Genomic DNA, 15,535 nt, shown 5'->3' on the forward strand with positions numbered 1-15,535 from the left:
TTCAAGACAAGCACATGCACACCCACACACACTATATAGGGATTAGACCAAATAATCTGCTACAAAACATTTGATCCAGTAATCCTTATAATTTAGCATATTGTGGGGAAATCTGCCAATATGAAAATGACAGGATGTGTGATGAGATAAGCAGCGTCCCCATCAATAAAGAAATTAATTGTTTGTTTTTTGGTGCTGGTGAGTTCACCTTTGCAGGGTTCGAGTACCATTGCTGCTTGATGTCCTCCAAAAGTCATGTCATTGTTTGTAGTCCAATTTACAATAAGTGTAAGGTTAAATAGTAGTTGATAAATCCCCAATACGTAAGGATCAAGATGCCATATTCTCCTCAATTCCCCCCTGCAAGTGCATGCACTTACATGTTTATTCTCCCACATAGCGGAGATTCTAACCACAACCCACTTTGAACGGTGGTTTAAAATAACTTGCAGCAATGGATTTTTTTTTTTTTGCATCTAGGACAGTCCCATCTAGTGGGCCTATCTATATTTATTATTGGAGTTTGCGCACTGAGCGCTTGCTTCCATTGTCTGGCGGGTCGCGGCGGCGGGGGAAGCGATCTCGATTTGCAGTGGTTGGAGGCTGCCAAATCGAAGAGAAAAAAAAAACGCCATCGCGGACATATTGCCGCGTCGCGGCGGCCAGAGAGACAGCAACAGTTGTCACGATGTCTGAGTCGAGATGAGACGGGAGCGGCGGAACGAATATTGCGGCGGCGCTGCTGCTGCTGGGCTGCCGCTTTACGCCTGCTGAGGCGCAACCTCGTTTATCACCTGGGACAGCCTGGGCAGCGTTGTTTGCGTGCCCGCGTGCGTGCGTGCGTGTGTCATCCTGGGATATCTGCGTCATTTAGCGTGTCTGCCTCCTCCCGTTGCTATCGCGAGTTGTCTGTGGGAGAGCTGAATCCAGACATCCGGACTGGCCAATGATCCGCTCAGCGGGGAAACGGGCTGTTGCGTCTGGACAGAGACATAGCTGACGAGCCTGCGGAGTCGGATACACACAGGCGCCAGGGCAGACGGGCACACAGACAGAAAGGCGGGCCGAGAGACAGTCGGGTGCGAGAGGAGGGGGCGACCGCCTGTTACGGCTCCCTCGACCCTTTGCGGATCGAGCCGAGCCCCCTCCCGCTTCGACCGACAACCCCCCGTTTGTTGGATGGGGGGGAAGCAGAGCACGGCGGGGCGGCCCCGGGGTGCTTTTCCCGGCGTTTCTACGGATGACAGCGCGGTACCAACATCGGCCCATTTCGGCCACTACCGGTCGAGCGGCACCATGGGCCTGCGGAGCCGCTCGGTGAGTTCCGTGGCCGCGATGGGCATCGAGCAATCGCCCACGGTGCCCTTCGGTTTTTACACGCCCAGAGGCACGGACTCGGATCGAGCCGGAGGAGGGCCAGGGGGCACTCCCGCCGCCTCTCACGGCACCGGCTACCAGGACAGTGGCGGTGGAAGGCATCACACAGACGGGGTGCTCTATCTGGGGTCCCGGGGGTCGCTGGCTGACACCTTGCCCCTTCACATCGCTCCCCGCTGGTTCAGTGCTCACAGCGGTAAGAGCGGCCGGCACACCTTCACACACGAGAGCCATCAGCCGTTCATTGTCGCGCGTGCGTAGCATCCCCTCACGCCCCTTCCAGTACAGGGCAACCAGCCTGCAGGCAAACCGTTAATGCGCTTTAAAGGTTAGTCTTGTCCACGGTTTGTTTGAGCCCCAAAATGCAAACTGAAAGGAAAATGACTTGTCACTGTAGTGCAGTAATACATTTTGCTTTGTGTCTCAGTATTCTATTATTATACCGTCGTGGTGATGTGGCATAGTGAACATGGGTACTATGGAAAATATTCAAGTCAAAAGTCAACTCAAATTAATTTATATAGCCCATAATCACTGAAAAGTCTCAAAGGGCTTGCCCACAGTCGACAAATATTAAAACATCCCCTGATCTTCACCCCTTGGAGCCTATCGCAGCTGTCTTCGGGCAGTAGGCGGGGTCACCCTGAACTAGTTGGGAAACAACATCGAATATAATATACACCATCAGTAACATGCAAAGCCTTAAACAATGTCAAAGTATCTGTTCATTAGCATATCACCAGCATCTTAAAATTAGGCCCTAAATCATATTTGGACTATTTTTTTTTTTGCCTTAAACATCTCCTCAGTACGCTGGCTAAAATCGGCTGCATCCTTAGTTAATACATCCATCCATTTATCTGTACTGCTTCTCCTCTCAAGGGTCACAGGGGGTGCTAGAACCTATCCCAGCTATCTTCGGGCAGTAGGCGTGGTACACTCTGAACTGGTTGCCAGCCAATCGCAGGGTACACATAGACGAACAACCATCTGTGCTCGCACTCATACCTAGGAGCAATTTACAGTGTCCAATCAACATGCCATGCATGTTTTTGGAATGTGGGAGGAATCCAGAGTACCCGGCGAAAAGCCATGCAGGCACGGGGAGAAAATGCCAACTCCACACAGGAAGGCCGGAGGAAGAATCAATCCCACAACCTCTGCACTCTGAGGCAAATCGTGCTAACCAGTCGTCCACCGTGCCGCCCTTCGTAAATCAGATCATTCAATTGTACGCCTAAAATGAAATTCTAAGAATCAGAATGCGGTTCAGTTTTGCGTGTTTTTGGAGCAAAACTGAAAAAATGACTGAGGCCATTGTTTTAAAAAGAACTCTCTGCTTACAAGTGGTCATAAAGTTGGAGCCAGTCAGTGTTTGAATGGGTTGTGTTGAACTAAACATTGCATGTGGGATGTGTGTCAAAAGCACTGTTGCACTGCCTGTATAGGTCATTCCTTGTTGTGTGAAATGACACTAATAAGCCTGTTTCTAAATCTGGCTGAGTCAATTAGCTCAACGATTAAAGTCCAAAGAGGGAGGGACCAGAAACTGGAGATGATGGAAAATAAAGTGAGGCGTGGAAGGATGGTACGAAAGGGAGGGAGCAGGTTGAGGAGGATTTGTGCTTATCTGCAGCTTAACTCATTCCTAATAAAATATTTCAGTGTGCGACTTGGCATGTCAAGCTCAGGTATAAACACAAATTCCTCACCACATGGTTACAGTTACTTCGGTGCATGTACAATGGATATGCAGCAATCCACAAGGGAAGCGCACATCAACAGCCACAGCAGACAGGCCCCCAGGCTCTCCTTATTGAAGCCCCAGCCGGCTCACAGCAGGGGAATAACAACTTGGATATCAGCAGCTCGGTTGTTTTGCCTTTGCCCGGCAACTGATCTTATACGTGTGAGGAGAACAGGCAAGTCTTACTGCAGTTAGAAACCAGGGTTATCCAGCCGTCCATTCGCTTTACCGCTTATCCTATTCTAAGTATTATTGTTATTGATATGTGTTGAAATAGCAACAGTTTAAGTGAGATGACAATATAGGTGTAGAATGCAACTTGTTGGTGTGGGTAGAATGGTAACATAGCACAAACTAGAATGAACAATTATATAGAGTAAAACCTAATATTTAGTTTGCATTCCCAGGTGCATGCGCACATTATCGAAAGATGAATTAATGCTTTGTAATCTTTACACACATATATATATATATAGCTGGGATTGGGTAGTTTTTCTTTTTTTTTTTTTTTTGTCATCCCACAGAGTTTTGACCACACTTCCACTTTGATAGTCAAAATCCCCAATCATTGACTTTTAAAAATAACCAATTAATATTTGAGTGCATCACAATCAGTTATAGGGGATGACGTGACACCTAATGAAATGTCATTTTGTGTCAAACAAGAACACAACTACAGCAATAAATCTATGCACAAAAATATACAATACAATTCATGTTGCATGTCCATTTAATTTCTATTCTCAATCAAGCGACCAATTTATTAACAACATATTTATATAATGTACAGTACTACTGTTAACTATTAACGCTCACTAAAAAAACATAAAATTGTGAATTCAGAAATCAAATTTATCGATTCACTGCTTCATGATGTTATGATATTAATTTTTAGATGACAGCTCACACTCCAAATGAGGACAAGTGCTATGGGAAATGGATGAATGGGGGTCCTCTCAGTTTTTAATGTATCACAATGCAATGACATGCTAAATTGGATTTTTTTTCCCTGGTCAATTTAATAAGTGAAAGTGCCCATGGTAGATAGTTTCCAATGAGGTCTGTGATTTGCAGATATTTTTTAACTATTAATACAAATCACAGAAACTGACTAAAAATAAGACAAAAATGCGTGAACCTTTGCTTGAAAATGTTTGTTAATAATGTGATAATTGTGTTAAAAATGTGTGATAGTACAATATAATGTTGTTTACAGGTAGTTTATAATCTGCAACATGCAGGTAACAGATAATTTGTGTGTATCTTCCCCCAACATCATAGTCAACACACCACCAGGTGGTGATCAATTGATAGCTCTGCCCCTCTCTTCACCCGAATGTCCAAAACATGCGGTTGCAAATCCCATGTCACGACAACAAAGTCGTTCATTAAACTGCGAAAGAAAAACAAGACTAGTGACAGCTCGAATGTGGAATAGTTGTCAGTCAAAAAACTCGTTTTGGACAATTTATAACTCCCAATCGCCCTACCCACGTGAGCATTGGAGTCCCCCTCCTCTTAAAAAGTGTGGGTCCTCTGAATTTGCTATTTGGTGCATAGGCACAAACAACAGTCAGGACTTGTTCCCCCCCCACCCGAAGGCGGAGGAAGTCTACCCCCTCGTCTAGTGGATTGAACCCCAATGTACAGGCGGGGAGCAATAAGTATGCCCACACCTGCTCTATGCCTTTCACCGTGGGCAATTCCAGCATGGAGGACAGAACAACCACGTCCCCATAGGTGGTGAGCATTGGGAAGAGCGGCGCATGTTTCCTTTTAAGACTGTTACCCCCGGGGCTCCATGGGTGCGGCCCTGGCTTCAGGTGGGGCCTTGGTGGCCCATGTCCTGGTAAGGCAAATGGTGTACCAACATATTTGCTCATCATAAGGGGTTTCTAAACCATACATTGTCTGGTCCCTCACCTAGTACCTGTTTATTATATAATATGTATATAATAGAAAAACATTATGTAATGATTACTGCATTATTATATAAATGTGGATGCCATCCATACATACCACGGCAACATCAATCAATGTGCATTGTGGGATTATGAATGTGCATCAGGGTTGAGTTCACACAGTGGTGGGCCGTTCATTTCACACGTAGGCCTTCAGTGAAGTCGGACTTAGTCTTACTTAAATAAATCCCCCTCATATTACCATCATTTTATGACACCACGGCTGGACAAATAATAAACAGAAACACACTTACACAGTACGGAGTGAGTGTTAGACGACTAAGCTTCTCTTGTCCGTCTTGAAAATGGCCTTGCTCGTGTATCTGCAATATAAATCCACATTTTTTCCTCCTTCGGACATTGTGGTTTAAAAAAGCAGGAATATATTTTAGATTTTCGAACAGTCGCCAGTTACGACTTCCCGGTGTGTTGATTTCGCATAGCGCTGCCCCCTCACGAGTGAGTATCCAATCACAAAACGCGTTCATCGCCTTCAGCGTAAGGCCAGAGAGATGGCTCACTGTAACCAACTCGTGATCTGATTGGCTATCGCAACTGTCTATCAACTCTGAAAGCTCATTGACGTTGACAGAATAGATGCCCGCACAATTGTCTCTGAAGGCCTCAGACGAATTGTGCGTGCTACTGTTATTGTGAAATCTGCCTGACAACACGAGCTAGCTGAATTCTAATTGGATAAAAACGCCACTTAAAAATGCAACACTATGATGTAATATGACATAAATGTGAAGAATATGATGATGATTTCTTGATTATGTTAGGCCAGCAGAGAAGGCCTTGATGGCCCACCATTGGTCTTAGCAAGACTTTAGGCTGAAATTCACTCAACTCATAGACACACCACCAGTCTTCTCTCTCTCTCTCTTCTTTGTGCTACTCTGTCTATGAACGTGTATGTGATTGTGTGTGTCAATACAACATCAGTGCTTAATCAATAGAGCAACTCCACTGTTTTCCTTTTCCGAAACCCATCTGAACTTGGCATAAAATATAAAGTACTGTAGTTGCACCTTTTTGGAGGAAAATAACTGTAAATGCTCAGTTTCATTGAATAGCTGTGTTGCACAAATCTGAGGAATTCAATAAATTTCACTTTTGTAGATTCTTCCTTGATTCAGCCAGATGTACCTACCATGAGAGAGTTGCATTTGTAGTGCCGTTGAGTCGTTATGATCTACATTCAATTTGCAAATCACTATTTTTGAGGTCAAATGAAACAAATGAGTTATACCACTTCAACTTTTAGCATGGACCAAATCTGTATATTTTCACTCACATTTGCATTAGTGACGAAAGTTGGCCAAAATACAACACAACTAGTAGTAAGCGCAGGACATCAATCAATAAAGGAGCTGGCCAGCCAAGATGGCCCATATTTCACTAACAAGCTACGTTTATATATTTTTGATCAGGAAAGGTGTATTGTTGCCTGATGACTCTTTTCGTTTGTGTGTAAGAATCAGGGTGTGTGCAAATTCATCCGAGTATTTGATGCAATGGTTGATCGGATGATCAATTCTAAAAACAAGTAAAAATTGTGTTTCTGAAATCACTTACTAGCATGACTAATACTTTTTACAAGACAAATAAAATAATTAATTTTAATCATAAATAAAAAAAAACACTTGCAGAGCAATGAATTTAATTTTTAATTTTTTTTTTCTCTGTGGCGGCTAATTGCCATTGCATGCGATTTGAGATGCCTGACGCTGAATTATTATTTTCTTTTCATTAATTTTTAAAAAGGATTTGTATTCATTGGACGAAATAAATACTGGAAGTAGACTACTTCTGCTCTGAACATGTCTAAAGGAATTTCAAAGATCTTGGGGTATGACTGTGCCCCTGTGCAGTTTGAGTTACATTGGCTGTGAAAGAACTAAAAAGGTCCAGTGGGTTCTTTCATCTTAAAATATCTGTGAGAAAAACTCAAATAAAAATGTGGAGCCAGGCTCTCTTGATCAACGTCAGTGACCCACTGATCTTGTTCCCTTCACTCATCCAGCTATGCTTCACATAAATCAGACTCTTTGAAAACTTTGTTTCTTTCTGGGGCTGCAAAGAATGGCCAAGAGACTCCCTGGCTCCATTTGATTGGTTAAAAGCAGTCAAATGTAGCTCGTGGTTCGGGTGAATTGATGAAACTTAATCAGATTATATTGTCCAAGGCAGACGCTTCTCTGACAATTCCAAACAAACAAATTGCACAATCCTTAATAGATCGATAGATTAAAAAAAATAAAATAAAAACAGCAAGCGGAAAGACGCCCAAATTCACAGAGTAAAAGTGGCCTTTCTTCTTTACAAAATGACTCAGGTAAAAGTAAAGTATGTAGCATTGAAACTACTTTGTCAATTTATTAGGGCTGCAAGCTATCGAATATTTTGGTATTCGGATAGCCAACAGAAAATTTGAATTGAATAATCGGGTATTTTAGATAGCAAAGCATACAAATTATATATTTTTCGCTTAGTTAAAGATACAGAAAACAACATAGTTCCACTTAATAATAAACAGCCAACTGGTTTTAATTCTTAGACAATCCACATTTTCTATTTAAACTGAAACAGTGCATGGCAGAAGTCACCAGTGCTCAGCCTTATGGGGGGTTGGCACAGTTGCTCATCCCCGGAATACAGCTGCTGAGTTGTTGCTTCAGTTAAATTAACTGATGCTAAGCGTCCTTTGAGTGATAAATGATTTTTAAAAATGACTTTAAGTGGTGCATCCAGTAAGGTGCATATACTGATGCTGTTTTACTTGATTGTTTATAATGCACACCTTAGGCTTAGTTTGGAAATCCTCTTAGATCCCAGTGGGTATCGGATGTCAATTCAACATCTATATGACATGAAGTGACACAATTCTGATGTTGAATTGACGTCAAATGGATATGCTTGTGTTGTGTTCGTACAGAATATTTGGCCGAGGGAGGGTGAAGGTGCAATTCTCGAGTGCTTAGCACATTTACCACATAGCAAGAAAGTTCTCAGAGTCAGTTCAAGCCAATCTTTGTGGTGCTGTGTCTTTCTCGCTGGGGTTTGACAGTAAACCCAATTTGAAGTGTGACAGTGCAGATTTCTAGTTTGCTTCTGTGTTTTAAACGTATTACATGCACAAAAAAGTACATAGATTATGCCTTTACATTTGTTGATAACAACAGTTAAATAACAAAAGAGATTAATGAGTTCAAAAGGCTAAATAAATAATAATAGAGGTCCTCCCCATTTTAGATCAACTTTCAAACAAATGTCATTTTTCTTAAGGCGTTCAGGCATCGTGGCTCTGTCAGCAACTTGTTTGCAGATCATATCCCGTATTTATTTTGTCTTCGCTTCGAAAGTTCGCACTATTTCTGAATGTTCATTCGGGTTTTCCCGCCTTGCTAGCGTTCCTGTCACAAAGCGGTGAAATGAGAAATTCTCCTGGTCACCCTCGGAGATTCTGTATTATCTTCTGTAGCACACCAATCTCTCATCAATTTAGCAAAATACTTGTGTGTTTATGCTGTTATGACAACGCCCACTAATCTGAATTAGTCAACTCCGCTTTTATCCATGCATCGGCAGGGCACACCCGAGACTAATTATAGTCACCAGTTTGCATAAAGACAAATAATCATTCACACTTTCACACTAAACTGTTAAATGTATACATGACCTTAGATTTTTTGTGATGATAAACATTCTTTTCATTCGGGTGACGTCCATACAATGATATTGGAACATGGAAATTTGATTTAATTTACTAAATGTAAACCCTCAAAGTAAATTCACTCTGGTGTATATTTTGTGTTGTTCACCCCACGAGAATCAGCTCAAATACATGCAAGCATGGAAGGAATGATCTCAAAGTCAAAGCGACGTGCAAACAGTGTTTCACCGCTTGAGTTGGGGGATGGTGCCTTGCTCAAAGGGCACCACAACAGTAGCCTGTAAGCAAACTAGAAGATTTTCAATCTCTGGATAATCTTGGCGAGTTTTTTTTTTTTAAACACTAATGGTGTTAGGAATAAAGACTGATAAGAAATACAATAATACCTAAATGAATCCTTAACTTCTGACTTGTACATGAGGGTGCCCGCAGCTTGCTTGGATCGTACAGACGAGTGTGAAACCTTGACACACATTTTCAACGACGCGCTGCAATGCCACATACCAATAAATGGCAATGGCACTCATGCATGTACAGTATGTGGAAGACGCAGACAGTGTTGTGTTGCATTGCATTGTGTTGTGACTGGACCACACATTGGAGGGTCTCAGGAGGTTCTTTGCGATCTGGGTGTGGTATTCATAAATACACTGTAGGCCAGTCCAACATTTGTTTTTTCTGCTTTGCTCATACACATGTATGAGGTGCATGTGTCTACTCACGATGCCTCCATGCCGTCTGTGTGGTATTACCGAATAGTAAATTCACAAATCAGGCATTTGAGGACAGGCCATGCGCACATTTTACATAAAAAAAAAAAAAAGCTGCAGAACTCCATCAAGGCTAAGAAGGAAGACAGATTGCACAAGTGGCAGCAAAAGATTTGAGGATTAGCAATTTGTTTTTTGTTGCTGTGACAACAACATAAACAACAACAATGGATTGTTGTCATTTTTATTGCTAATACTCATCCCTTCTGTTTCCTAGGAGCTGCATTTCATTTTAAAAACAGATATTCACTGCAATGATATTCAGACACGAACCACTTGAGATGAGAGCACATGAGGTCAGAAGACATTGAAAAAGTACGAAGGACAGATTATTATATTTTCCCCAGACATCCATCCATCCATCCTCTTCTGCTTATCCAGGGTCGGGTCATGAAGTCAGCATCTTAAGCAGGAAGCGCAGACTTACCTCCCCCCAGCTACTTCTTGCTGGTCTTCTGGGGGGATCCCAAGGCCATTTCAAGGTCAAGCAGGCGAGTCCTGAGTTGTCGATGTGGCCTCCTCTCACACTTCACCAAAAACTTGCAGGATGGCATCCATGAAGCATCCGAACCACATACCCGAGCAGAGGTGGCAAGTCCAAGTCCATGTTTCGAAATGAGGATTTAAAAAGACTTTTGTAGAAGATTGAGTAGCAACTCAAAATTTTTACTTAACTACATAAGTAATGGTTTAAAAACTACTTCACGTGTATGAGTCAAAGTAATCTAAGGGGGAAAAAATGCGATGAGGCGGAAGTCAAAGATTTTCATTTCAATATGTTCCCTAATCAGCTAAACATGCTTTTCTGAGCAATCTCTGGGAATAATAATTACTCATCCATCCATTAAGTGAATCGCTTCTCCTCATGAGGATCGCAGGCGTGTTGGAGTCTATCCCAGCTGTCTTCAAGTGGTAGGCGGGGTACACCCTGAATTTGTCACGAGGCAATCGCAGGGAATAACAATCAGATAAATCTACCCCACAACAAAATGTCTTACTTGACTTGGGCCACATCACAGTTGTGAAAATTATATATTGAAGGCTACCTGTTTCAACTGCATATATGCTTATTTAGAATGATCTAGTAAACCTACAATGTAAAAATGCAAATGCGTTAGAGTTTTGCGGAGCATTGAGTAAGAACGTGTGTTGCATAAGATGACTACTCATAATTACCTAAAGTATTGTAATGGTCCAAAAATTCCAACTTCAAATGCTTGTAATAACTAACCTTTATTAGAAGGTAAATGTTCACCCAAACTTGGAATGTGTGTGTGTGTGTGGGGGGGGGAAAGATGTAAGATGACAAAACTGCATAAAAGGGTTCTGGGCCCTATCCCAGCTGACTACGGGCGAAAGGCGCGCCACACCCTGAACTAGTCGCCAGCCAGTCACAGGGCAGACATAGACAATGTCATCGAGTGGGAACCGATCCCACGCTGCCCGCACACAAGTCACAAGTGGTAAATGTTTGTACCGGGATCAAAATCACTCAAACTATACTAGCCGCATTACCCGGATTGGTGTTTTGTTAAATTGGTGTTTTGTTAAATTGGAATGAAAGCAGTCCTAAATAAAATTGTTTTTGTACAGATATTTACCAAAAAAATATCATCAGTCGAACTAAAAAGTAGGCACAAAAATAATTACTCCACTTAAGTATAAATTTTTACTGAAGTAAGGTAAGGAAGTTTTACTTGGTTACTTGACACCTCTGTACAAGGTGCCACCTCATCTGGCTTCTCTCGATGTGGAGGAACAGCAGCAAAAGCAACCCATCCATCCATTATCTGAGGCAACTTTCCTCACAATGGTCACAGGTGTGTTGGAGCCTATCCCAGCGTAGGCCTGGTACACCCTGGACCGGTTGCCAGCCAATCGCAGAGTACACAAAGACAAACAACCATCCGCGCTCACAATCACACCTCGGGACAATTTGGAGTGTTCAGTTAACCTGCCACGCATGTCTTTGTAATGTGGGAGAACACCAGAGTACTCGGAGGAAACCCACACAGGAAGGTCGGAGCCGGAATCGAACCCTTCACCGCTGAACTGACAGGTAGACGTGCTAACCGGTGGACCATTGTGCCACCCTCAAAGTAATTGAAAATGCAGGCTAATATATAACTTTTCCCGATCAAAAAAATGTTATGAAAAATGGGCCATCCTCGCTGGACCATTCCTTCATTTTATATTGCTGCACTCAATAACATATTCCTAGTTTTTTTTTTTTGCAAACCCAGTACAATCAGTGCTGAAAATATTTGTTTACAAACCTGGTTGGGCACATGCAACACCTTATTTTCAACTGGTGATTCTCGGGGGACCTGCACAGCAGCTGTGTGTGACGCTTCACTTTGATTGCTGCTTTGCCCGAGTAGTTTTGTTTACCGAGTCCGATGCGCTTTCTGGGGAATGGCTGTGGCATTGATTGAACATTCATGAACTCCTTGGGTTCCGACAACCTAACTTAAACCCTGATGTTGCCAGAATACAAAAATCCAAAACACAAGCCATGTAGTCTCCTAACTATATGACTTTCCTTTCTTCTTGTTGCACCTTTTTTTCCGGCATACAACCAGGTCTCATCCCCTATTTGACTCATCAGACAACATGTTTCTCTTCTTTTACTCTAATATAATAATCTTCTTTCCACAAACTCCACTTCCATCCTCTCCACTTCCTCCATCTATTTTCCCATTCTCTTTTTCTGTCCTGTTCCCATGGAAACGGCTGGTGTTCCCATAAGGTATTGAGTGGTTTTGGGTGAGGGTTACATGAGTTGTAAGGGGTGATGTAATCAAGACAATAGTTTTCAGGCATGCCGTTTTTGGTCATGGTGCCAGATGGTTACCGATATTCAGCCTGCCCTCTTTCCAGCTCAAAAGCGCTTTTTGCAGTGACGCCTGTGCGTGCGCGCGTGTGTGTGTGTTTTAAATTTCAGTCTTGGCTGTGAATGTGTTTATAAGGCGTTCCAGGTCACTTCTCACGTTGGTTAGAAGCATTTGGATATCTTTTTTTTTTTTTTTTTTTGCGGCTTTATCAAAATGTGTGGGTTTTTTTCATTGCTTTGAAATTGCCAGTTGTAAAGTACAGTATTGGCATTGACAACATGAAAAAGTACTGAAGACCATTGCTTTAAAGAACTAAATCTAGACGTCAAAATGTCTAGATTTAACTATCTTTGAGTCTAAATGTGTAAATCTTCTTCATCAGCTGCAGTTTAGTTAAATTTTACTCTTTATTTTAAATGTTATTTTATATATATATATATATATATATATATATATATATATATATATTAGGGCTGTCAAAATTAAAGCGTTAACTCAGTTGATTAATCCAACATTTTTTAATGAACTCAGTTTGATTTACTTCATAAATAATTTGAATACTTTGAATTAAACACCGTGCTCAAGTTACCACTGGGCCTTGCAAACCAACACTGCTGGAGTGTGGCGCTTGTGGGTAGTTTTGAGAAATGTTTAGACGAAAAATGCCTGTAAAGAAGTCTCCATTTAGATTGTATTCAAGAATCAAAGAAAGCTATTAGTCAGTCTTTGAATGATTCTGATTCTGAATATACTTCATATTTGGTGATTTTGCATCAATTCCAAGATATTATTCAAGTAAATATCTGTTCCAAACGTCGCAAAAAATAGTAGTTGATAAGTGTGATTAATCGCAATTAATCATGGAATTTTTTGTGATTAATTAGTTAAAAAATGAGTCACTTGACAGCACTAATATATATATATATATAAATATATATATACACATATATATATATGTATTTATATATATATATATATATATATATATATATATATATATATATATGTATTGTTAGAACATCAAATCTACTTTAGGTTTATGCTCTCGCGTGATTGTAAATTCATGAGAATGTGATGACCATGTTTTGACTAGAGCTGACACAAACAATTTACTCCTGCAAAAAATAATTGGGTTAATTTTTCTCTTAAGAATATTGCTTATAAACTGATGGAAATTGTTATCACCTTTTAATGGCAAGCATTAAAAGTTTTAATTTCCATCTGTCATTTTTCAAAATGATATGGCGATGCTTTGCCTTCCCCAATCTCCTCCTCCCTCACTTTACATCACTTTCTATCACTACCATCATCAATCCCTTGATTCACCCTTTATGTAGTCCTAACTTTTTGGGATTGCTCCACAGTGCACTCATTTTGTCAGCACTATGCCTTTCGTAGGTTTTCTCTTCTTTACTTAACTTATATTTCCCCCTGTGCCCACCGCCTCCTAACTTTATAAGCATAGACTAGATATATCATCTCCCTTTCACTGCCCTCTTGTGATCCTTATTTTACAGCTCAGCTCAATCACATTTCCCTTTATTCCCAATGTCTACCTGTCCACTTCAGCTATTGAAAATTCTATATCTACCTTAAAACTGATGAGAGCCTGGTCTGAGAACTCAAGAAAACATTAATATTAGTGTAGTAGTAATAGTATATAGCATTAGCGCTTTTGCTCAAAACTAGGGAGCATTGTTTGTGAATAAATTATGCTCCCAAGTACTGTTCTGTCTGTTCCTGACTCTGCCTGTCTATAGTTTATAGAGCCATCATGTTTATTATTCATAATTTTGAGCCAAGGTGAAGTCCAAGAGTGATCTTTTTTCACATCATGTTGTTACCAAGTGAGAAAAAAGATGTTTTGACCTGTTTCATGTTTATAAGTTTTAGATTAAATTTTGTCTCAGAAATATTCTTCCATAAAAATAAGTCAAATGTAGTTATAATGGTAGGCAAGTGTATGTCATGATCCGCGTCAGGCATGACAGGGGCTTTGTTATTGTTTTCATGTGCATGCGGTTTTGTTATTGTTTTCGTCCCCTCCTTCCCGCCATGTGTTTTCTGTTATTGTTTTGGTCAGCTGTGATAGCGCCTCCCCTCAGCACTCGTCCTCACCAGCCACGCACCTGTTCCCCGTTACCCTCATCACGCACCTGATTCCCATCTGCTCCCCTAATTACTCGGACTATTTTAGCCTCCCAGACCCACCACTCTGTGTCGGGTCATTGCCGCAAGTTACGGACTGCCACGACCACGTTTCGCTCACGTTCATGTTCATGCTCTTGCTCTTGCTTTTGTTCCCCTCCTCGTTCCCGTTTGCCTTCCTCAGCCTTTTGCCTCGGTTTTTGTTCCTCGCCCCCCTTTTTCTGTTCGTCACGTTGGTACCGTTGTTATTTTGCTCCCGTCCCGGTTGTCTTCCTTTGTTGAACCCCTTTAATAAAACCCCTGAACGACATCCATTCCCTGTCTCCTCGCCTTTTGGGTCCACCTTCCTCCTCGCCAAAAGGCGACCCTGACAGAGTATGGTTGCCCATCAGGAATGCCATGAAAGTCCAGAACAGCTGATTCATTCCAGGCCGACTTGAGTCTGTGGTTTTTTTTGTTTTTCCTAAGGGGAGCACGTATTCTTGCTTCTTCAGACCGTCACTATTGTTCGACCAATAATATAAGGTAAGCAGCAGACTTTAAACCCTGAGCACATCAAATGATGCATGCAGGATGCAGCATCTTTGATTATTGTTGTTTCTCACCATCGTGACCTGACTTGGTGATTAGATCACATCAAACATAGCAGTAACGGAATGTTTACATCTTATTTGGTATGTGAGCAAAAGAAAAACACAAAAGAAAACAATTCATGCCTGGCCTTTTTTAGATTGCCTTTGTGTATTCAGAACATAATCGTAGTACATTATGACTATTGCTGTAATTATTAGTAGCAGAAACGTCAGCGGTGAAGTTCATAGAGGAGGGGTTGTTGAGGGACTGGGGGACCCCACTCATGGCAGTGCCAGTGAGGAGGTGCTGCTGGTCTGGAAGTGGGAGGAGGAACGTGGGATGCAGGAATGCAACAAGAAGAAGCAATAACTAAGTCTCGACTGGTAAAGATGTGTGCCAAAAGCCAGGTATGAAACTCTGCACATCTGAACTGTTGATGTGATGTTAAC

The 15,535-nt window shown here is 41.6% G+C and overlaps 1 protein-coding gene across 1 annotated transcript in view; it reads left to right on the plus strand.

Annotated features, from left to right (window-relative positions):
* The first annotated feature begins 509 nt into the window (after positions 1 to 509).
* Positions 510 to 15,535, plus strand: part of znrf1 (zinc and ring finger 1) — a 51,128-nt gene continuing 36,102 nt past the window's right edge. The window contains exon 1 of the mRNA XM_088299666.1: positions 510 to 1,573. Within this exon, the coding sequence (XP_088155792.1) occupies positions 1,180 to 1,573 (394 nt within the window). The 5' untranslated portion in view covers positions 510 to 1,179. The remainder of the gene's footprint in view (positions 1,574 to 15,535) is intronic.

This window comes from Idiotropiscis lumnitzeri, chromosome 6, assembly GCF_059441095.1.
Source record: "Idiotropiscis lumnitzeri isolate Australia: NSW breed Sydney's pygmy pipehorse chromosome 6, RoL_Ilum_1.0, whole genome shotgun sequence".
In the NCBI taxonomy this organism is placed as follows: Eukaryota; Metazoa; Chordata; class Actinopteri; order Syngnathiformes; family Syngnathidae; genus Idiotropiscis; species Idiotropiscis lumnitzeri.